A 23,634-nucleotide genomic window follows, 5' to 3' on the forward strand; every position below is an offset into this window, starting at 1 on the left:
GTACCGCCGGCATCTTCCAAATTATTTTTATATATGCAATTTTGTAAAATAAAATGGCAGTTGAATAAGGTGAAAAGTATTAGGCCAAGTTTAGTTGTTTGCCAACTTTATGCCCAGCTGGGCAAACTAGGTTGTTGCTAACGTCGCACATGTTGCTTTACCGAGCTGTTTAGGCGGAGTTCGTTCGAAACTAATATCTCGCGCACATTAAAAAAAATAGAAAAATAGAGTAAATTATTAGAGCATGATTAATTAAGTATTAGTTATTTTTTAAAAATAAATTAATATGATTTTCTAAAGCAACTTCCGTAAAAAAAATAAATTGTAAAAAGTACATCGTTTAACAATTTGAAAAATGTGAGTGTGGAAACCAAAGAAAGTGAGTTGGGAAAGTGAACAAATGAACTCAACATTAGGCTCCGTTTTATACAGAGTCTAGGATGAAGATTAAAGTGTGCATGTAAAACGAGACAAGCAATTAGCTTATGATTAATGAATTTGAATTATTAAAAACTTGATATATATATATATATAGATTTATTTGATATTTTTAAAACAACTTTTATATGGAATGATTTCGCACGAAACACAATATTTAGCCGTTTGAAAAGCGTGCTAACAAAAAGTAAAATCTATATCTTAATTAATTGTTTAGTTTTTGACGGGCAATTTGTGCAAAGGAAAGCTTGTTGTTAAAGGAGATCCGGGATCTCTACTGCGATCGAGCTTGTTCTCACCCGGTTGAGCTAGCTTGCCCCCAGAAGTTACAATTACTTTACGGTTTCAAACGGTGGGCCTCGCCAAGCCAGGCCTCAAGCTACCTTAGATCCAAACGTCTTCTTACTGTTTCTTTTTTTTTTTACCATACAACAATTTTGCAAACTCTAAATATTCTTCCCCCACCATTTTCTTTATCCTTGACCGCTATCTGTTTGAAATAAAATATAAATATCAAAAAATGATGCACCATCAAAATACTTTGCATGGTAAATATAACAATACTTATCAAAACATCATTAAAAATTCTTACTGCTCAACTAGAAAATCTCATTGGATTAAAAAAAAGCTAACGAATAAAGCATCAGCCATTTTGAATATATATATCTTTCGTTTCAAATACGAACTAAATAATTCCTATAAAAAACCTGATAATATTTGTATGCTATAGAGGATCGATGAATAGTACTAATGGGATATAAAATATCCAGCGTGCCACGCGCCATTTTCTAATTATAATGTTAGAACAAGCTCGAAATGGTTACAACTCACATGCAAATTAAATGCCATCGACTAGTGAACTTTGGTTTAGTGATCGTGCTAGTCTGCAAATTAAGCTGCATTTTTGTTAATATCTCGATGGAAGGATGGCAGCCACGACGACAGCAACGCCGAACATGAGGATGGCGAGACCGGTGAAGTTGACGACGAACGCTTCGCTCGGATAGCCGTGGAAGGGCAAGATGAAGCGTGCTAGGCCGGTCTCGGCGGTGCAGATGGCCATGAGGAAGATGACGATGCCCAACAAAATGTGCCATGGTGCGTAGTCAGCCCTCATCGTCATCACCGCCCCCGGGAATACAAAGTAGACAAAACCCACCAGCCACTGCAAATAATTTTAGTCACCGGATTTAGTGGAATACAACCGTCTCACCATTTCGCTTAATACTTATTATAAACGGAAACAGCTTATCAACGGTCAAAAAAATTGTGAATTTAGTTTAAAAAAATTGTGAATAAATCTTTTATATACGTGTTATTAGTATTTTAAAAACAGATGCTGAAAAAAAATAAACCACTATGAAAAAAAACCCTTAAAATCAACTCTGAAAATTGAGTCATGAAATTCATTGCCTCAATCAATTTGAAAGTCCTCTGGCTCACCTGAAAGGCATAGAGTGCTGCAGTGGTTATCCCAAGCCAAGCATGGAGGGAGCGGATGTCAGGGGCGCGGAGATCATGGTGGAACTTGAAGGCGGCGTACAGGCCGACGGCGGCGAAGGCGAGGGCGACCAGATGCAGCAGCAGGTGCACCGCCTTCTTCACCTCCCTTGACCCCAGCATGATCCTGTACGCCATTATCGCTGCGAGCAACCATCATGAAGTACTTCCATCACTGCACAGCTAACAGTACTACTAAAGCTATTTCTTCACATATCCTAAACTAAAGCTATTTCTTCACATATCTCCTCTCGATCAATCATAGCCATTTTCTTTCATTTACTTTGTCTTCTCAACCAATCACACACTTCATCTAATTATTCTCATCCACTACCTCCGTCCCAAAATAATTGCAATTCTATGTTATTTAGCATATATTAAGGTTTGAAAGAAAGACTATGGTGCCCCTCATTAAATCGTGTTTATGTGAGAGTGGGAAGATGGTTGAGGGTAAAATAGGGAGAAATTTGAATGAGATATGATTGATGGGGCAATTAGTACTCTAGAATTACAATTATTTTGGGACGAATTTTGAATCCTAGAAATACAATTATTTTGGGATGGAGGTAGTATTTTTTTAATTCCCGTGCCAACCTCAAAAATACTCCCTCCTTCCAAAAGTCTAAGTCCTATTTCTTTTTTCACCAAAACCAAGAAGCAATTAATTTGTTCACTATGTGACAAAACTAATGAGCATGCAATCAATAAGCACTAAAATAGCTTCTTGGGTTTCTATCAACAATTTAATTTAGCACATAATAACTACAAATAGGACTTAGACTTTTAGAAAAAATCAAATAATGAAATAGGTTTTATACTTTTGGAAGGAGGGAGTACTTACATTTTGACAAGGAGATAGTAATGTATACTCCTACTCCCTATGCCCGTGGATTACTAGTTCATTAGCTGATAATAATTAATTTACCTTCTCCCGTGCAGATGACAAGGCCAATCACCATGAAGAGAGGATGTGCCTGAAAAAAAGCACAGCAACATATAACGTTGGTTGCTTGTAATTGATTTTCCCCCCTATTGCTAGTAGGTTGATGGGTCGCACGCCCGGCACACATGTTTTGGCCTAGCTTGTGTGTCCATAACTTATAATTAATTAATTAAGCTCAAGATTTGGTACAAACACAACTACACAGGTAGATTAGACAATATGATTTGACATCACCGTGTAAACGAGCTGAGGGGTAGAGCTCCTACGCCAGGACCAGGAGACGCCACCCCGGAAGTGCAGCACCCAGACGAGCGTGAGCGTCAGCACGGCGGCGGCCAGCAGCTGCGCGACCACCACCACCGGCAGCGCGGTGAGCCGGAAGCTGGCGCTGCTCTTCACCGGCATGACTATGGCCTCTCTACTCTTCTTCCCCGACCCGCCGCCCGCCGGCTGACACCCACGTCGAGCTCGCCGCCGGCACCACCACCAATCACCACCAGCAACCACGGAGAGATGGCAATAGCATACAAATGATACAATGCTGCAGTACACGGGTTATAAGGGCTTTGTTCTGGTGATGCAACCAAGGAGTGCTCAAGTAAATGAGAACCGGGTCAATGCAATCGTAGTTTTCAATCCTGCTAAGCTAGCTATTGGAGGAGATGAATTAGAGTGCGACAAAGCCAAGGAAAGGATGATAAAACCGGAGGAAAGGTCGAAGTTTTGGACTGTTTCGGATTTGTCCGGACGGCAGAGGAAACAGCTTAGATTGAAATCATCCCAGCTGGGACAGATTTAGCTGGAGTACTACAAATTGCCCATTCATCAGGGATGCTGGAGTAAAAAACAAGGGACGTTATTATGATTTTATATTCGTATCAACCTGCGCGTCGCCGGCCTGCTTCAAGCACATACTAATAGCTTGTCCGTTCCTGCTGGTCCATATGTTGTGTTGTTGTGTTGTCGGTCCCCCTCGCAAGCTTGAAAAGTACACCACACACCGGGAAGGCAAATCAATCCACCAGCCCAAATGCGGCCGTTCGTCTGGACTACTTTGCTTGTCATTGCAAGAATTTCTGCTTGTCTGCGCCGAGCAGGCTCTTCTCATCTCCAGCCAAACTGAAACTGAAATTGGTCCACAACCACCTCAAGCCCCACTTCTCTTCTTGTAGTATGTACGTCCAAGACCTGATGATTATAATCCATGCTTCTGGTGAGAACAGAAAATGGATAATGTACCAAAACCGGTTGCATTTTTTTTTGTTTCAACATTCAAGTATATACAGTATACCAAAAGGATATAAACGCAGCCAAGAATATGTATGAACATACCAACATAGCCGTCCTATCTTGTCCTATGTCCTGGCATCGACCTTGGTAACCACTGCATTCACCAATAGACAGTTAGACACCACAGGCCCTGCACATACCACATCATCATGTACAGGGGAAGGGACAGCAACAAACAACACCGGCAAGCAAAACCTAAGAGCCCAGGAAAAATGCTAAGGTGAGGGCTAGTACAAAAAATGCTGACCTGGGATCTCAGATGACAACCATAGAAACCAGCATCCAGGCTGCTTGCAAAGATGGAAGAGAGAACCAGCATCCTCCCAAACAGCAGGAATTCAGATATAGACCAAGCCTGTAACAGAATCACGACCGTTCATCACAGTTTCACAGCAACTACACAAGTAACAAACAAAACCAGTACTATATGGCTGACATACAGCAGACAGAAACATCATGGGCTTAACTCTGCTTCACTGGAAAGGATCAAAACTATAACACAGACCATCACACAAGCACCACTATTAATACCAAGAGAACACAAAATCACGAAAAACAAATACAGCTTAAAATATGCTGGGGACATCTTTTGTGAGCTTACAATATATACACAAGACAGCATTCGGGAACCCATGGGCAACAGAACCAGAGGCAAACATGACAGCTGAATCAAATAATCAACTTTTCTAGATGCGGATTTTGTATACAGAGGGAGCTTATGTCATATGTTACAAAAGCCCTGCCTATGTTAGCATACTAATCCTACAGGACATATCAAGCATGAATGTTCGCTGCAGCAGCAATCTTGCAACAAAAGCTTGAAACCTAACCTGCTCTAGAGCCAGTGAGTTGTTTTTCTCCCGGCATGTTTTCAAAATGAAAATGCCCATGCATGTATATCTATGAGATGATAGGTTCTGTTAAAGCATGCTAAAAAGCAAGCATTGCAATGTCAGGCATAATCTGTCCAGCTGACACCTTGCTCAATTCTGGTCACTAGATATGGAAATCCTGTGATGTTTCGAAACACTGACGACATGAAGCAGCTTTGTTCCATGAGGCACCCATCCAACAAAATGCCATCTCTAGGTACAGGCACCTGAGGCTTACAACCCATTGTCACTAGAGGCTTGGTTTCATAATCAATCGTCTGGTGTTGTGAATACCAACACCTTCCCATCACCATCCCATCCACCGGTAGAGCCAAGTGCACATCTTCTGAATAGACGCCACCTTGTCCATCCAAGACTGTCCAGGGCTGCACAGACCAAGCAAATGTACAGTTACAGCAGTACATTCTTTACACTTCTCTTCTTGAACCATTCGACGAATTCGGCCTCCTAGGCATTCCAAAAGGCAAATTATCTCTAGACCTATCACCAGGACGTCCCAGATCATCCAAATTTCTGTAACTGCCATTTCTTGGAACAGAGTTAGAACGTTCATCCTCATCAGGCCTCATGCTAACCCTGGAATCTGGAAGCATTTCCAAATGCCTCGGTCTTGGTCCACCAGTCCTCATGTTCCTTATGTTATTTGAAGTGTTCCTTCCTGGAGTGTTAGAGATCTTCATGGCAAGGAAGTCCTTGGGAATGGTATCAAGATCCATAAAACATTTCCTGGCCTTTGCATCTGCTATCAGTAAAGCCCAGTCCTCAGACTGCATAAGAGCACCGGCATTACCAACAACCTGGAACAGCAAAGATTATCATCAGTACCCAAATCATAGATCTAAGGTCATACAACATTTTTTTTGAACGAATTTTGAATAAGGGGAAGAGACGTACCCATAGAGCTCTCCTAGCTCTAGTAAGAGCAACATTCATACGGCGTATATCTGCCACGAAACCCACACCATGATTTGAGGCACGGACACATGACATAATAATCACATCACGCTCCTGTCCTTGAAAAGCATCAACTGTGTTTATGTAGATGTCCTTCCCATCCTCAGTACTCATAACCTCCTCGAATTCCCGCTGAAGACATTTCAACTGCAACTTATATGGTGTGATTATACCAACAGAAGCTTTCTTGCCACCATTAGCTCTCAAGAACTTCTGAAGATTCTCATACAAACGCAAAACAAACTGTGCTTCATGAACATTCTGGTACGAAGATGACCCACCTCTATGAGATTCACGACCATGTGAGATGTCATAGAATATGTAAGGTGCCATTAATGCATCTCTATAATATGCCTCGTCAGGCAATTTGACAACACTTTCACTATCTGTAAGGCGCCCTTGATAGAAGTGTCTTGATGGAAATTCACGGATCTGGGGATGCATCCGATACTGCACCGATAACAAAATGGTAGGGCAACCAGACAACTGGAACCTCTCAAAGAGACTCCTGCTGTACATTAAAGTCCCAGCTGCTTTGCTGATAACAGTTGCAGGGAGCTGTTGTGGATCACCAACCAAGACACACCTAGCTGCACCGAGTGAAAGTGGAGGGAGGACTGCTACTTCACTAGCCTGAGCAGCTTCATCAATTACCACCATATCAAAGCCATGACTAAGGCGGGAAAATAACTTGCGACCACTGCTTGAAACTGTTGTAAAAACAATTTCTGCTTCATTGGCGAAACTTGCTTCTAGACTAGCCCTAGCATCTTCCATATTGAAGTTGCTGCCAACACGGAACCTGCTTTCTAATATCAGCAGGCGTGACATCTCCACCAATACTTTATCCCTGCTTTCTACTGAAGCAGCAAGTTTCTGAAGTAGAAAATCACGACTACGATCTCTTTGAGCGAGCACATCAGGGTCTACTCCAACTGAACCCTGCGATCTGCCAGCCGCTGCAACCATAGTAAGTTCCCTTTGTAGAAGGGCTATCTCCTGTGATAATTGCTGCTCACGGCATTTTAGCTGTTGCAGCCACCCAATCACTTCATCACGGCCCTTCATTAAAAGCTGGTCAGTCCTTCGCTCAACTGAAACAGCTTGTGCAGCACGAGATTGTGAATCAACTCCAACACGGGCAACATCAGGACGATAGACCTTCATCTCACCATCTATAAAACCACGATCAAGAACGCGAGCAAGCAGCTCATCTGTGGCGGCGTTTGATGGAGCACATACAAGCATCCGTGGTTTGGGGCAAAGCTTGGGAAGAGTGCGGAAAAGGTTCTGATCCATACTCTGTAAAACTTCATCAATGGACCCTGCAGCAACAGTCTCTGAGCTGTTGCTTGTGTTACCGCTAACTTGCTTGTAACTTTCAGGAGCAAGCTTCTTGAGCAGAGCAGCATAGTAATGTTGATACTGAACAAGATGGATAACATTTAGCATCCCCCATACCGTATGGGTTTTCCCTGTCCCAGGCGGCCCTTGCACTAATGTGAAAGGCCAGGGTTCTTGTTTCTTCACAGCTCCGTTGCTTGTGCCAGCAGCTGTATGCATTGCAGCCCAATGAATTGCTGATAGCTGAGGCCCGTTGAAAGTACGATGCAGATGATCAGCAAAATTTGGAGTGAAACAATCAGGCATAGCAGGTGGCTGCTCTTCATACTTGGGGAAGTGCTCTGGACTTGGCTGAAGAATAGCATTTTGCATCTGATGGAAAGATTTTTGTTAAAACAACTGGAAAAGAATATTAACAAAGAAAGCAAAATATATAAAATGCATTACCTGAACATTGAGTCTGCGGAATGCATGCAAGGCAACATATTCCCTTTGTGTTGTTGCTAGGGAACCAAGACTAGTCAGATACCAGGTGCTCCGAGGTTGGAGTTTCCTCAAAACATTGGTCTCACTGCTTCACATTCAACACAATAGAGTGATAAGATAATTGGAAGTCAAGTATTCAGAACAAAAGCATAGACAATAGAAAAAACATTATAATATTATTTGTCCATCAAGCAGGAAATCCTACAGGTCATAAGCACATGAATAATAACAGGTCTTTTTGCTACAGGCTAACAAATGTAGTCTAGCAAATGTATAGTTAATCTGAGCATGTTATGCATACATGGGCAACTGTTTAATGCAACTGTGAGTGTACCAGTGTAGTGCTCACCGGCTCACAAATGAAGAGTTACTTAAGTGCTGGACTGAACTCACTAATTATCTTTACTTTTGGGAATTTGGAAGGAATGCATCATAGAACATTTCAACATAGAAGGCAATCACACAAGTTGTGGCTATGATCAAGGATGACACGCATGCTTGGACCCTGGCAGGAGTCTACTGGCTACACAACAAGCCTCCCATCGTTTGCCCTACAACTTATAAGCCGCTTTTGGAGTTGATTTTTGTGGTTTCTTTGTTATAGTTTATATTCCAGCATTGGCTTTCAAATTGCTAAGGGCACATACATAAAAGTTTTACCCTCAAATTTCCTTTTGTTGCTGATAAGCCATACAGCTTATAATCAGCATTAGCCCAACCAATGGCAGCTCTATACTCATTTAAAGAACTCCGATGGTGGTGGTGGATGGTGAGTCTGCCACCACACACCACCACTGCCATATAGGACCCCTAAATACTGAGTAGGTGGACTACTCTATAGACAGATGTACAAATACATATTAAAAGGCAACAACGTAGCTTGAAATAATTAATATTGATTACAATGGGAGTTTTTTATTATGACTTTTGGGGCTTTAGAGCGCAAGGTGGGGTTCTCTAGCTAAATTATGATGCAAAGCGCAGGCATTTACCTAGTTTTGGTAGACAGACCTGCTTGTGTAGGACTTGCTTGCTTGTAGTTTGTTCCATCTAATTTCCTACTTCCTCCATTATCAAGTATAAACATACTTTCCTAAGTTGTTTGGCAGAGACTAAAACTAAGTGTTTTACGGTCGTACATAACCTAGAACCTGTTGCCTTCAATCCCGCTCAAAGAAAGAAATGGCAGGCCTTCTGCTATCCCCCCCCCCCCAACCCCCAAAAAAAAAAAAGACTCGACAGTGCATGCATGTAAGCGTTGCTTATTGTATCAACCAAAACAATCTGTATGTCAAGCAATGTTATATATTGAGCATTGCATGCTCTAGGAATGCCATGTCTACCAGAATTGAACAAATCCTAATCAGCAGATACCAGATATATGAGCATTCAAGGGACAACACAACTCTAAAGAGTACACATTCAGAATAATAAATAGGTTTGCAATGGAAAAAAAGGTAGTAGAATTACAATTTTGCCAAATACTAGCGTACCTGCTAGAATCAAATGAATCCCCAAGATAGAAGTGAATGATTGCCCCAATGGGATCGCGTGTATCAATAGGCGTATGGCGTCTGACTGTACCAACAAGCCGTCCACACTCTGACTCAGTGTCTTCATTTGAACCAACATTCCGCCTATTAGATCTACTTGATTGGGAAGCTGACAACAAAGAATAGATAAATAACGGTTATTAAAATATTTCCTTTTCAGATAAAAGGACCATCAGGGCTTAATACAAATGAGAAAAATCAAGCATAGCTACCTGAACCAGGCCTAGGAAAGGACAAAACTGCAACTTCACCTTCTTTGAAAGTCCATTTATACTCGTGCATTGGTAGAACAACAACATCATACCATCCTGAAAGCATTGCATAAGCATTGACAGGTGATTGCATTGCAACCAAGACATGTTTGTATAATAGCTTCATGGAAAATGACATCAACAAAACATGCTGGAGATCAGAACATACCTCTTTCACGCCTCTCCACTGTTTTCACCCGCACCATAACATGTGCATCCCTTGATACAGACTCAAGACTCTCCTCATAGGAACTATATAACTGAGCTCGACATTCCTCAAAGAGCAAAGGCTCGAAAACTCTAATGTACTCCTCAGCGGATTCAAAACTTTTAGGAACACATTGAAGTTCTGCCTCCTCTGTTCAGGTAAAAAATTACAAAACATGAAACACGCAATTAGAACATAGACAATGTGATTAAGAACATATACAGCTTGTTGGAATTTTAGAATGAAAACAGAAACAGGAAAGATTCATCAGTCATGTATAAGATTCGTATGAGCCCAACAAAAATATCAGAGAAGAAAGAGTTCTACTTTGAGCAAACTTCGAACAGCCTTAATAACAAAGCACAAGTGCTGAGCATTACCCTATTATTTAAAAATTTAAAACATGTATTTATAGAATTTCCCAGTCCTTGTGGCACATGGTGGCACTTCTAGTTAATAGAAGTCACTAAAAACAGGGTAAAAGCATTCATCACTAGACAGTTCCACAATTTCAAGCAATTGTATGCATTTTCCCATAGAACATCTTATTGTTTTTCAAATTGAGAAATGGACAACAAAGAACAAACCTGGATTGTGCCAGAACTTGTCACTTGTCACCTCCCGTATAAGTCGTTCAACAGATGTGTCTTGGTATTGCATGTTATTTGCTGGAGTTTGTTTTTTGGAAACAAGAGACCTCTTGTTGACTGGTTTCTGATCTACAGTATTCTGTCCTGTTACAACCGATCTCTGAGAAGAGATTTGTCTGCCCTTTAACTGTCTTGGCATTGGTTGTTGATAACCATCTGCAGGGGCTTCTTCAGCATTCATTTTCTTTGGCCGGCCTTGAGATCCTGTCTCAGCATCACCATTGGATTCAGAAATTTGATCGATTGGATCTGCAGAATTACTTCGTTCCGAACCAAGCATTTCAGATTGCCTCTGATCCCTGATGGTTGGCTGACTTTGTCTTTCTGCAGCTCTTTCAGCAATACCACCACCACTGCGAAAAGCTTCCTTCACAGTACGTGTGACAATTGGTGCTGGAAAGGATGACTGTCTTCTGGGTGTTGATGTCTTCATTGTGCCAGCTTGCTTTGCATCCTCAACATTAATGAACACAGTTTGCCTGGCTCTCTTTTTACCTAGCATTGCCTCTTTGTGTTCATCCAACTTAGGTCTCTTTGAAGGGTTACTTGCAAACTTCAACGCATAATTGGCTTCTACACCTCTAACATCCTTTGACTTGTTGGACAGATCTGAATCATCCCCAAGTTGATTTCCTTTGTTTTCTAAATTTTTCGTGCTCTCAAGTCCTGTGGGACCACGTACCACTGGATCCTTAGGCACATCCATCATTTCGGTGTCACTGGGCTCAGCGGCGGCCTCATCTTTAATCATGTTACCAGATTTGACAGCAGTAGGTTCACTTTCTTGGGAATCCCTTTTCACTTGTGTAGTTGCAGTACCAGCCAACTCTTCTTTGTTGCTGACACTACTCCCTGCAGTGTCAGAAGCAACATCTGCATCAGACCACTCTCCTTCCTCTCTTTCCACTGCCTGAGAAACCTGATTGGAGGACCCAATCATTTTAGCAACACCATCAGAGCTATAGTTGGTTAACATAGATGTAGAGGCTACGCTAGCATTCAAATTATCTTCTGCCTTGATTGGCTCCTTTGTAATTTGTGAATCTTTGCTCCTCACAAAAGGCTGAAAACCTGAACCGGACGGTGCGTGCTTAAAGGCATTGTTGTTTAATATCCCCTGCAACTGTGTTACTTCCTGTTGCGGAAATAAAGAGGGCCCTGCTGTGGGAACAGGAAGGGTCTTCTGAGGTTGTGACACAACAACTGCGGCTTCTTCTTCTTCAGCTTCTGTTGGGAGCTCATTAAGGTCAAATAACATCCTTCCACGAGACCCCATGTCATGGGTAAATGCATATAGTTTGAACCTTTGGAAACTATTGGACTCGATAACAATCTTCTGGGGTAACAGAACCTACTTTTTGAAAGCTATAATTGACCTTTTGTAGAAAATATCTGCAAAAACAACCAGCGCAAGATAAGTAATATACAGAACGAACAGGGTTCTCAAGGGATGCTTGGATGCTTCGGTCCGCTAGTGAGATGGCTGGCCCACAGAAGGCCAGGAGAACTGAACAAGTGAACAATTAGAGCAGAGTCCACATCGCATGATACTGCAGGAAAGGAACATTTCAATCAGGTGAAGTGACCTGAAAATCATTCTTCGCTGGATTCCTTTTGTGCTGTGACCCTGCCCACTCCGTCCTCTTGTTGTCCACTTCCTACCCATCTCAAGAATTTGGGTTCTAGCAATACAGGATCTCAGCATCCAGGCAGACCCTTTTACAGATAAAGTAAATAAGTATGCAGAACATAGCTAAGAACAAAAGAATGATGACGCATTGGTGGAAATGTTTGACATAGCTACTTAAGAGTGCAAGCTAGGCTCTAGATTCTTTGTTGTTTCTAAAGGAAAGCAATGTAAACAATAGCACCAGTACTATAGTGTGCAACATTAAGGTTTAGAAAAGGAAGAAGTAAATTAAAATAAGAATGATGTTGGACTTTAACATGAGCTGCAGCAATGTCAGGCTTGCCGATATTAACAGAGTACTAAATAAAAGAAAAACACAATTAAAGCTTGCATAAAACAGAGGCTACCTAAATAACGGGAGGAGAAAGAGTGCTCAACTAGTCTAGAAACTTTCACTAGCCCAACCCAATCCTAGATCTAATCCGGCACTAGCAATCTCCTTTGCAATCCCTTAGTCCAACCGTAACTGTATTATGATTGTGCATGCGACATTTGCCGAAGAAATACCCTGCCAAAAGGACCCATGACAGAAAATTATCAATGCCATCACCACCAAACTACAAAAGAGAGTATAAACCTAAAAGACCATCGAGATCTTTGCCAAATCTAAACAACTTTGTCCCACATGAACAAAAATACACACTAAAACCGACAAATAATCCCTTCTACGGAATTTGCCAAAACATCAACCGTGAGTGACAGCCTACTCCCAATCAAAAGATAAATAACCCATAGCTACTCCAAACTATAGTCGGAACTAAAAAAGACCACTTATCTACAAATGCTCTCCCAATCAGTGCAAATGCTACATTCTACAGCTGCATCACAACTATTGAGTTTAAAATTAGAAACAAAAGCAGATATTACTGATCTACTTAACTCTGATTGGAAGATATTGAGTTCTAGCTACCCCAAATTAAAAGCTAATTACAACAGAAGAAACAGCTTCTGCTAAACATGCCCCATAACCAAAGGCTACATCTTTTTCAGCAGCAATGCAACTCTTGAAAAAGAGAAAAACAGCTACGGAATCTATGTGACAAATAATCCCATTATGCAACTTCACAAGATATAGCAACAATCTACAGCTGCTCCCATAAAGAGCTACCTATGACATGAGTACCTTCGGGTAAACACAAACCAACCCCTACACGATTTCAGACACTAAGACATTTACTAAGTAACAAAAAAAACAGGGCAGCCAGCATAGCGGCAGATAAAGCAATAGCTTTAACCTTCTAGTGGTTGTGACCTCTCCACAAAACCTAGCATGATGAATACTACAACATACCAGGACTATTGAAACTTGGAAAATACACCACTGTAGTAATAACTTAAAATGCTTGTTTGATCAACCTAAGCAGAGAAACTAAGAAACTCTAGACAGCAATAGCAGCAGCAGCTGATGACAGCAAAAGCAATGCAGTGACTAACTCTAGTCAATTGTCAAGCACTAGAATTTATTACGAAAATTTATAACAGAGCATTCAACAGACGCGCAGAACAGCAGCACATGGACCATTCGAACTGAATCATCACTCGGCATTTCATTCCACTCGCAAAAACAAAAAGGAGAAAACGTACTACCATCCCTTTATTACCACAACTCCATGACGCAATTCCCCCCGTTGCTCTGCTCGATCTACCAAGCACCCCCGTGTATTTAAACCCACCCCCAGTCTTAAATCAGCAATCTGGTGGAAATTTTTCGTAAAGCGAGGGGGATCGTTACCACCCCGCAAACAGTTACTAGATTCGGCAACCACCCCCTGAGCCCCCTGATCCCCATTTCGTTTCTAGATTCGGCAAAATCTCCTCGAGAGAAGTTTCTCCTCAATAAAAGCCCCAATTCGGCAGGGCAAAAATATTTAAAAAAAAATCCCCCGCCGCGTCCAGTCCAATCAAATCAAACCACCACCACACATCACGCGCTATCTATCTACTATCAATCAATAATCTATTAGGGTTCAATCCGTTCGCCGTTGGTCGTCCTAGGGTTGGTTGGGAGCAGGGGAGGCGTGAGGGGAAGGGGGGGGATCTCCGTACCAGGCGATCGGCGGCGGCGCGGCCAGATCCGGCCCTGTGCCTCGTCTCCTCCTCCTCCTCCCGCGGCGGCGGCGGCGGCTTTGACTAGGGTTTCCCACCGCGCGCTCCTCCTCCTCCTCCTCGTGTGATGCGGTGCGATGCGATGCGTTTGATATTTTTTTTTTCTCAAGTTTTTTTTTCTTGCCCCCCTTTTTTGGTCTGGGTGGTGGTGTGTGTCACCTCCTCGCCTCCTCCCACGAGCGAGCGAGCGGTCGGTGAGCGTGACGACTGCTTCTTCCTTCTTCGAGAAATCGAGAGAGGAGGAGAGGGGGGGTGGGGGGTGGGTGTGAGGCGAGGAGGGGGGGGGGTGGGGGGGCGGTATTTATAGCCTCGGTGGAAGAGGGTTCGAGGCCACCGGGCTACCCGCACCCGGGTTGTACCCCGCTCCGCCTCTAACGTCACCGCCAGGTGGGCCCGGACACCGGTGGGAGCCAGCTGTCGGGGGGTGCGACGCGTGTCCTCGTGCGCGCGGGGGGCGTGACGCAGATACCGGGTCGGGCGGGGGGGAGGGTGCGGTCGCACCAGGTTGGAATTTTTATTTGTTTTTTTCCTCCTCATCATCGGCCCCTTTTTTTATTTTTTTTTCTTTCTCACCCTTCACTTCTTCTCCCCTCCTGTGGGCTCCAATTGGATTATTAGTTTTAAATAGATGGATCAAGTACTACTACTACTACCACTTTTTAGGTGAATTCTTATTTTAAATACATATATCAGAAGAAGGGAGGGGAAACTGAAGAATCTCAGTCTGCTCTTCTTTCTTTCTTTCTCTAATTAAGGTATCTCCAATTAATTCTTGCTTGAAATATGGATGGATGGATGGATGGATCTAGTGGCACGGCTATTTATTACAGATGGTTCAAGTAAGACTGGGATTATGGGTGGATAGGGATCATAGGATATGGTTCAACTTGAATTGTTTTTTCTTTTTAAGGATGGTTTAATTACTGCCATTTTAATTCTTCGGATTTCTAGATGGCACCAATGGCTTGAACCGTGCATTTGGAATGGCACGTTATCAATCACATGGTAGTACGTTTTAAAATGAGTACATAGTTTATCCAAATATTCTCAACTTAGCAAACGGTTTATTGCCGACAAAATACATTTGCTTTTATCCTAGTTAGGAGGATAATTCGTGCAAGAAATATTCAATTGTTTCTCGTAGCAGTTTAATACATGTGAACTTTTCGTTCTTGTGCAGATTTGAACACGGTAAAAAAAACGGGGGGAGAAAAAGCATGCACGATCATCTTAAGTTACGGAACTACCTTTGGATTGTTATGAAACATTTGTGTGAAGTTTTGACACAAGGGCATTAGAAAACAACAAGCATGTATTTAGTCATCTCTTACTGTAAAGTTTAAGCCCACTAAATCCTAAGCTTAACATGAAAAGATGTCACATCATCATACACTAACAATTATTACATTTAAACATCATCATACAACAATGTTATATTATCTATAAAATATTTTATAGTTCATTAAATTCTATAGCTTTTTAACTACAAGCATATTAAGGTTCTATTCGGCTACACTCTTTTTCACTGTGTTGTAGCCAACAGCCACAGTGTTTTCTTTGTGCAGCTGCTAACAAAGCAGCCGAATAGGCCCTAAATCATCATCTCACATAATTCACATAATATTTCAATATGTCTCATATTTTTATACCTATATAGTTCATCCTAACTAATATGTTCTCTCTCTTCTCTCATTAAGCCATATCATATCAATTATTTTGTCCTTAGATGATTATGTATGGTCCAAATTGTTTTCATCCTTTTCTTTTCTTATGAAGTCATATCACCTCAATTGTTTTTAGCTCTTAAATGATTAATCTATGATCCAAACTATCTCCATCCTTTTCTTCTCTCATAAAGCCACATCAACTTACATAAGTTTATATTGTCTAGCTATCTTACACATTATTTTTACCTAGTGCTATCATAATAAACTCTCGCAGCAATGCGCGGGGTTTCACCTAGTTACAAATATTGACAATGACAAAATTTGACAATATGTAGTATGTCATCTTAAATCATTATATATAATAAAAAATAGAAAAATACAAAGTCACCGTGTTTTACATTTTAGAGCGTTATTAAGTCAACATGTGTCATGTTTTAAAAATTAAAAAAATACCTAAAATTTAAACAAAAAATTAAAACGTCTAACCATCGGGTTTTCACTTAAATCGATGACCTATTAATATTATTTTCAACCACAAAATCTGCTTTTAGAAAACTCTTAAATCGTGACATGTCACTTCTTAAAAATTAGAAAAGAAAATCCTCAAAACCTGAGGGGAAAAAAATCTAATTATCAGTATTCATTTAAATCATCTAGATAAATTAGAAAAAGAAAGTCCCAACCACCTTCCCATCTCATTATTGGTATTTCTTAACGGCATGACTAAAAATATTCATTCCCAGCAGGAATAGTCCTGGTATATTTATGGTTACAGAAGTAATCTGCACGTGCACGGATATACCATTGTAGCATTTTATCCGGAAGTATTCCAATGTATCATATTTATTTAATCCCAAGGGAAGATTATGAAAGAGAGAACCACGCTAATAAATACACATATATATCACTTGCCTTTATCAAAGCCTAAACAAGGGTTAATTTAATATAAGGATAGAGTGACACGAAGCGAAGCATATAGATTTCCTCATATAAATAATTCTAACTAAGTGGAAGAAAAGATAGAAAGAACTCATTTCCTATACTTCTAATATACACTCAACTTTACTCTGCACTTGCTAGTATACAATCATGTGCCCAATACCCCCTAGCAGTGCCCTCCTGATATTTCGAGAGACCACCCCGAGTAGTCGAGTTTCTTACGACAACTTGTCATGGCCGTCCAACCGAGGCTAAATACGGAGGAATACCCTTCCCAAGAATTTGTCTTAGGAATATATACTAACGTGGAGGAATACCCGTACTGAGCTATCACCATCAGCGACCCACCTCTACTGTCTCATAGCATATATGCCCAGATAATGATACTTACTAATCTAAGCACCATGCTTACATTAATAAATACTACTCTACACCTCTGCAGATGATATAAAGCAACCGATAAATCGGGCATTAAACTCACACCATTGCACCTCTCTAGTAGGCTACCCACACAATTATACCGACGCAAATATAAAGTAAGAGCAGTACTCATACTAAGTAGAATACCGAGAATATATACAGAAGAGAATAAAAAAGCTACTAGAGCCATACCGAAACTCTTCCGGAAGCTTCGAGGACTCCGAGAATTATTCTATACTACTTCCACTTAGCACTAAACTACTAAATAAAGTATGAAAAGGAATCTTGAGCTTGCTTGAGCGTGTTGAGAGAGTGAATGAGTTTCTCCTTTTATAGGGTCGGTATGACACTTACTGCCATGCGAAATGTCCATTTTACCCCTGTAACCGTCAACAATAAGCTATCCTGGACATCCACGTGTAAGGCCAGCTGGAGCCGCAGCTAGCCTGGGCCAGCCCAGCAGGACTCCAGGTTTGGCAGGGTGGCTGGCAGGTGGGTCCTATTGACGGTTGTGGCAGTTAAGGCGGTTACACCTATCTTGTGGGCCCTCCCTATCCGTTTGCTTGCTTAGGAGTGAGGTTTATTCACTTTCTCTTTATTTTATTTGATAAACTCCTACAACATATTATTTATTATTCTCTAAGTACAAGTGGAACTATATTATTCTGAAATAAATATGCATTGCAAGCACAATTAATTCTCCATTATTTTAGTTACATTGATGATCGAAATTTATCTGTAACGACCGTCAACACTCATGCACATAGCACTACACACCCCTCCCTCCGACTCGAGTTCTATGCTCTTCGTTAATCTCCTCCTCCCTATTTTTTAGCCGTGAAACTTAAATACAAAAAAATCAATAATTATGAACAGTACGTCTGATTTCTTATCTACCTATTGCTCAAATTACAATCAAATCAACAATGCAAGATTCATATGTTTATATTTTGCTATATAAGAAATATGACATTTTGGCACAGTCGACCTTATATAAGTATCTCAAACACAACCTACGATGCATACACGCGTGAATGCGAGGGTTACCTTCTTAGTAAAATAATAATAACACTGGCCTTTTGCACATTTCAAATTTCTAGTCACAAATATTGTTTTGTGTTGCGTATTAACACAAATGTGTAGAACTATATCTTTTTTCTCATGTTCAATTGCTAGTTATAAAATATCATTTTTGTGCTATGAACTGAATTCTCTCAAGAAAAATCTAGGTTGAATGCACGACGTTTCTCACACATCCATCGACGTCACATGTACCATCTAACCCTATTGATTCTACAAAACGCTACTCCCAAACCATCGCCACCATCGTCTCCTTTTGCTCAGGCCATCATAGATGGTCCTCATGTCCCCATCTTGGATCATAACTTGTTTTATGCCATAGCCTTTTTTTCCCTTGTTCCATAACTCCTAGCCACCCTCCCAATCCAATTATGGTGTCAAAGGTTTGTCCATGTCTTTGCCCGTCCTGTCTTTCTAACCTTCAGGGCATCAAAAATCCTAAGCCGTCACAGTCCTACGTAAATTCCTAAACTTGTAGGGGTGCATCTGAAAAAGGTAACAAACTAAAAATCAGAGGGGTATCCGCGTAAAAGTTGCACAGTTCGACTTCGATCTCACATTCTCACCCACCTGTGACCTGACGCAGGTGCGAACTCGAAAAAAAAAAGAAAAAAAAACGGTGTAGTGGAGTGGACGGCCTCCTCATCACGGCGCCACGCGCACGCAACTGACGTGTGGGGCCCACAGGGAGGCCACCGCGGTGGGGCCGAGGTGTCAGTGCCATGCTGACGTGGCCAAGCCCAGGCCGCCCGGAGATCGGGAAAGGCAGCGTGTTCTGCTACGCGCACCCGAGAGAGCTCGGTCGGTGAGTCTCCCACTGATGCGCGGGCCCCACCTACCACGTCAGCGTTTATTGGGTAGCTTTTCCTGTGCGAAATAACAAAAGAGGCATGAGTTAATTTGTTCGACCAGATAAGAACCCAGCTTAGGTGACGTGCGCGTGGGCCATAGGGCCTTATGGGCCCGCATGTCAGTGAGGGTTTTACAAGTGAGACGGGTAGGTCAGAAATCGTTTGGATCTGGAAGGAGGGAGGGATGGGGGTTTGGGGTGGGGCCCACAGGACCAGGCTTTGGAATTCCAAAGCTCCTTTGATCCTTGGAATTGTGTTAGCGGCAGCTCCTGGATTGTGTTTGCGAGGGGAAAAAAAGAGAAGATCAAGAAGGCATGCATAATTAATGATTCATTAGCGTATGATTAATTAAATGTATTTTTCTCTGTCATTAAATATTTGATGTTGTTGACTTTTTTAAATATTTTTGACCATTCATCTTATTAAAAAAAATTTGTGAATATTATTCAAAAACTTTAGAACTAGTATATTTAACAATGAATCAAATGATAGGAAAATAATTAATAAGTACTTAAATTTTTTGAATAAGACGAACGGTCAAACATGTTTAAAAGAGTCAACGGTGTCAAATATCTAGGGACAGAGGGAATAATTATTTTAAATTTAAAAATAGATTAATATAATTCTTTTAAAGCTATTTTTATTTTTTTTCTTTTTTTAAAAAGCACACGTTTAGCATTGAAAAGCATGCATGTAGAAAATGAGGTATTTTTCTCTCCTTTGTCCATCAAACGAAAACGCACCCTATGCCTACACTTGGCAGGAGTTTAAAGCATCATTCCTTGCTGAAATCATTCTTCCATCAAGGAAAAAGAGGAGAAAAGGACCTTAATAAATGAGACACTTATCAGCTTGATATTCTTCATACTCCTCCTTGCTATGTGTGCGAATGTGGGTGTTGTGTTCATTTCATGCATGAGACAATTGCAAAGCAAAGGAACACATGGGATGGGATAGTGACAGGGATGTGATGTGAATAGCTTGCACATCTCAAATGCTCAAACAACTTTTATGATGGGTGTGCTGCCATTGTATAGTTACTTCCTACTTCTATCCACAGATATAAGCATTCCAAGCATTTACATTTTGTCTGTAAATAAAATCATATTAGAGTACGACGTCTCTTATCTATCATCTCTTACTCAAATTTCTTGTCATCTTAGCCCTTGCCCCCTCCTACCCCTTTCCATCCCTTCTTTAATTAGGGCAGAAAGTATTTTCTCCTCGAACTTAATTTCTACTTTAAAAAAATTCTAGAAATATTTATATTTGTGGGTTGACGGTGTAAGAGTTATTTGAGCAAGGATCTAACTAGGCTAATCGCCTACTATATTTTGTGATGGCTTTTGGATTAGTGTTTCCCTTTTGGTATGGTTTGACAGGGTGTACTTTGATGGTTGGTTCTCAATTGGATATATTAGCAGGGCATCCTGAACATAGAGTGTTGCGACATGTGAAAGAAGAGTTGCAGAATCATGATATATAGCGTCTCACCAATAGTTTCAAGCAATGATTTGACTGATCTAATTAAACTATATCCGTTTCAAATTCATATCAATCTGTTCCTGCATTTGATTCATATTTGCATCCATGAATATTCAAATTCGATTAGTCTTTCTTTTAAGATAATGGTTCGATTAGTCTTTGTATAGAAAATATGGAAGTCCACTATTCAATTAGCATTCGACCTGTTGACACCCCTAGATGGTATGTTTGATATGCCATTTCGTTATAACTAAGCAGATGGCACTATTTTTTTTAAAAAAAAACAAACTCAGATGATGTGTTATATGCTTTATATGCACCATTTTAGATATTGTTTGATGGGCAGTGACAACCAAATCCATTTGCATGGGTTGGCACTTTTCGTCCTATTGGTAAAGACTGAGCACAATTTTAGAAGTGACTACGGTGGGGGTAAGCATCTAGATCATCAGCTCATTGTCAGTGCCCTGGACCATAGTTCCCACTTCAACTTTCATGAGACCAAAAAACAAAACATTCGAGAAAAAAATATTATCTAAAGAATTGGGGGAAACAACTTTATACTACATCTTTTTTTAATAGATGACGTCGTTGACTTTTTCTCACATGTTTGACCATTCGTCTTATTCAAAAAATTTATGTAATTATAATTTATCTTGTTATGAGTTGTTTTACCACTCATAGTACTTTAAGTGTGATTTATATCTTATACATTTGCATAAAATTTTTGAATAAGACGAATGGTTAAACATGTGAGAAAAAGTCAACGGCGTCATCTATTTAAAAAACGGAGGGAGTATGTCATAAAAGAAAATGGAAAATAGTACTCTCTCCATCTCAGTTTAATCATCTCCTAAGTAAAAGGCATAAAAACCAAAGACACCAAAATATTTATCATTCTTAAAGTAATTCTAATCGGTTAAGGTGCTCCATCACTTCGTGACCCGTAGATTACTCATGCTTTAAATATTGCATGCCATTGCATCAATAGAAATTAATTTCGATTGGTTGCATGCAACACATTTAATGATATCCATTTACTCTCTGTACAAATAAATGAAAAGACACCTTTTTTTTAGAAAATGGATTAAAATCCGGTATCTACATCCACAATGGATGTAACGAAAAGACACTTGTTAATTATAATCATTTTGGGAAGACCTAAAAAAATCTTAGGGCAGGATCAAAATGGGATGGATGGAGTAGTAATCAGCGAAAAAATTAAAGCATATGACATAAGAGTATAAGAAAGAAGTGCAATTCTTAAAACAAAGAAACTAAAATGAAAAACGTAAGGTTAAAAATGTTGCGTCCTCCTCGTGTCCCTAACCGTGAGCTTGCTGGTAACACTTTGCCACAACTTTAGCAAGCAACTTTGATCAACCAAGTCTAATGTTTATTTTATTGCCATATGTTTGCTATACCATATCTTTTGGTTTCACTTGCCATAGGCATGCATTTTTGCCTAAACTTGTCTAACTTACAGCTAATAAGGATTAGCCACACAAATTGTGACATGCCCTTTTTGATAAACTTAAACAATATAATAAGAGATATATATGCATCAGTGATGCAGTGGTGCACGACTTCACCCATCTAGAGTTTAATCCTGGTATACATAAATATTACGCACATTCAGGTAAAACTTCGATGGGATTTTAATGAGATTAGGGATGTGCCGTCGTGCTGATAGTTTCTATCTCTTTAAGTGTGTGTTATGGACACATTTGTAAGATGTGTGAATGTGATGTTGTATGTATAGTGGTGTGTGTACACGTTTGTTATGTCATAAAAAAAAGAAATATATGTATAAAAAAAAGAAATATATGTGCCAAAGTCAAACTGTCAGAGCGTCTAGCATGGGTATGACATCTGGGATCTTACCAGATTTTAGTTTGATCAATATTGTGTTGAGCCGTCCGTACCAGCCATTCACTTGCATAATAAAGTGTTGAAAGAGAAGGATATTGCACTTCCTAAATAGTAGAAATTAATTACTCGTTAGGTTGGAATGATCTCTGTTTCGTTTAAGCTACTGCTAATGAGTTATTAAAAAGTAAAAAAAATAATTTCAGTTATAATTTTTATATCTAAGTACGTTATTAATATTTTAAAAGCTAATACCGAATAACAGATTAAGATGAATTCTAAAATCATTTTAAAATTTAAATTTTGATTACGGCTAATAAAAACTTCCTCTATCCTATATAAACTCAATCTGGATATCAGAGAAAGTTCTTTTAAGGAGAAAGAAGTAGACTCTGTTTTCATCAGGCAGCTAGTACTGTTGCGTGATGATTTGAGATTTCCAAGGAGAAGGAACATGGACGGTGACCGCACTCTCACGTATGATTGGAGGCTTGACAGCAGGTATAATAGAAGGTTATAAGCCAGCTATAAACATATTTTAAAGAGATAAAGAAAGAGAGAATAGCAGCGGGCTATAGATCTGTAGCCAGCTGCAGCACGGACTTCAAGACATAATGTGTGCATGACAGGTGAGACCAGATATTAATAGTATAGTAAGCACTATTGTATGAATTGACTATTACATTGGCTATAAATAATTTAGAACTAGTAGTGAGCTGTACTATTAAACTTGCTCTGACCACCATTCTCCATCTTTCAGACGATTCCCCATTCCTTTCATGTATCTCTCTCTTCTCGAGAAGGATTACACTCACCATTTTTATTGTTTCGTTCCATTCCATTTTCTTTCCTTTTCTTTCATGCAGATCAAGCACGTTTATGTGAGGTGTGTTTTTTTTTTTTGTTAAAGGTGCTTTCTATAATATAGTTGGTTGTGTTAGGAAGATCGTTACAAAAACGCTGAAGAGGACGATAAGGTATAGCTGGCAAAACATTGTGTCTAAAATAATGAAGATA

The 23,634-nt window shown here is 40.2% G+C and overlaps 2 protein-coding genes across 2 annotated transcripts; both read right to left on the reverse strand.

The window, feature by feature from the left end:
* Window positions 1–1,023: 1,023 nt before the first annotated feature.
* On the reverse strand, window positions 1,024–5,143 carry LOC127753032 (probable ascorbate-specific transmembrane electron transporter 1). The gene is made up of 7 exons (XM_052278490.1): window positions 5,002–5,143; window positions 4,419–4,526; window positions 4,214–4,265; window positions 3,116–4,069; window positions 2,864–2,912; window positions 1,882–2,081; window positions 1,024–1,603 (listed from the first exon to the last, which is right to left on the reverse strand). The coding sequence occupies exons 4-7, from the start codon at window positions 3,284–3,286 to the stop codon at window positions 1,346–1,348; spliced, it is 678 nt and encodes a 225-aa protein (XP_052134450.1). The 5' UTR covers window positions 3,287–4,069; window positions 4,214–4,265; window positions 4,419–4,526; window positions 5,002–5,143; the 3' UTR covers window positions 1,024–1,345.
* LOC127753031 (uncharacterized) lies at window positions 4,837–14,567 on the reverse strand. Its single transcript, XM_052278489.1, has 9 exons — window positions 14,247–14,567; window positions 12,097–12,226; window positions 10,448–11,902; window positions 9,822–10,010; window positions 9,614–9,709; window positions 9,342–9,510; window positions 7,810–7,936; window positions 5,959–7,734; window positions 4,837–5,861 (listed from the first exon to the last, which is right to left on the reverse strand). The coding sequence occupies exons 3-9, from the start codon at window positions 11,784–11,786 to the stop codon at window positions 5,472–5,474; spliced, it is 4,086 nt and encodes a 1,361-aa protein (XP_052134449.1). The 5' UTR covers window positions 11,787–11,902; window positions 12,097–12,226; window positions 14,247–14,567; the 3' UTR covers window positions 4,837–5,471.
* Window positions 14,568–23,634: the final 9,067 nt, after the last annotated feature.

The sequence above is a fragment of the Oryza glaberrima genome, chromosome 10 (genome assembly GCF_000147395.1).
Source record: "Oryza glaberrima chromosome 10, OglaRS2, whole genome shotgun sequence".
NCBI classification, from domain to species: Eukaryota; Viridiplantae; Streptophyta; class Magnoliopsida; order Poales; family Poaceae; genus Oryza; species Oryza glaberrima.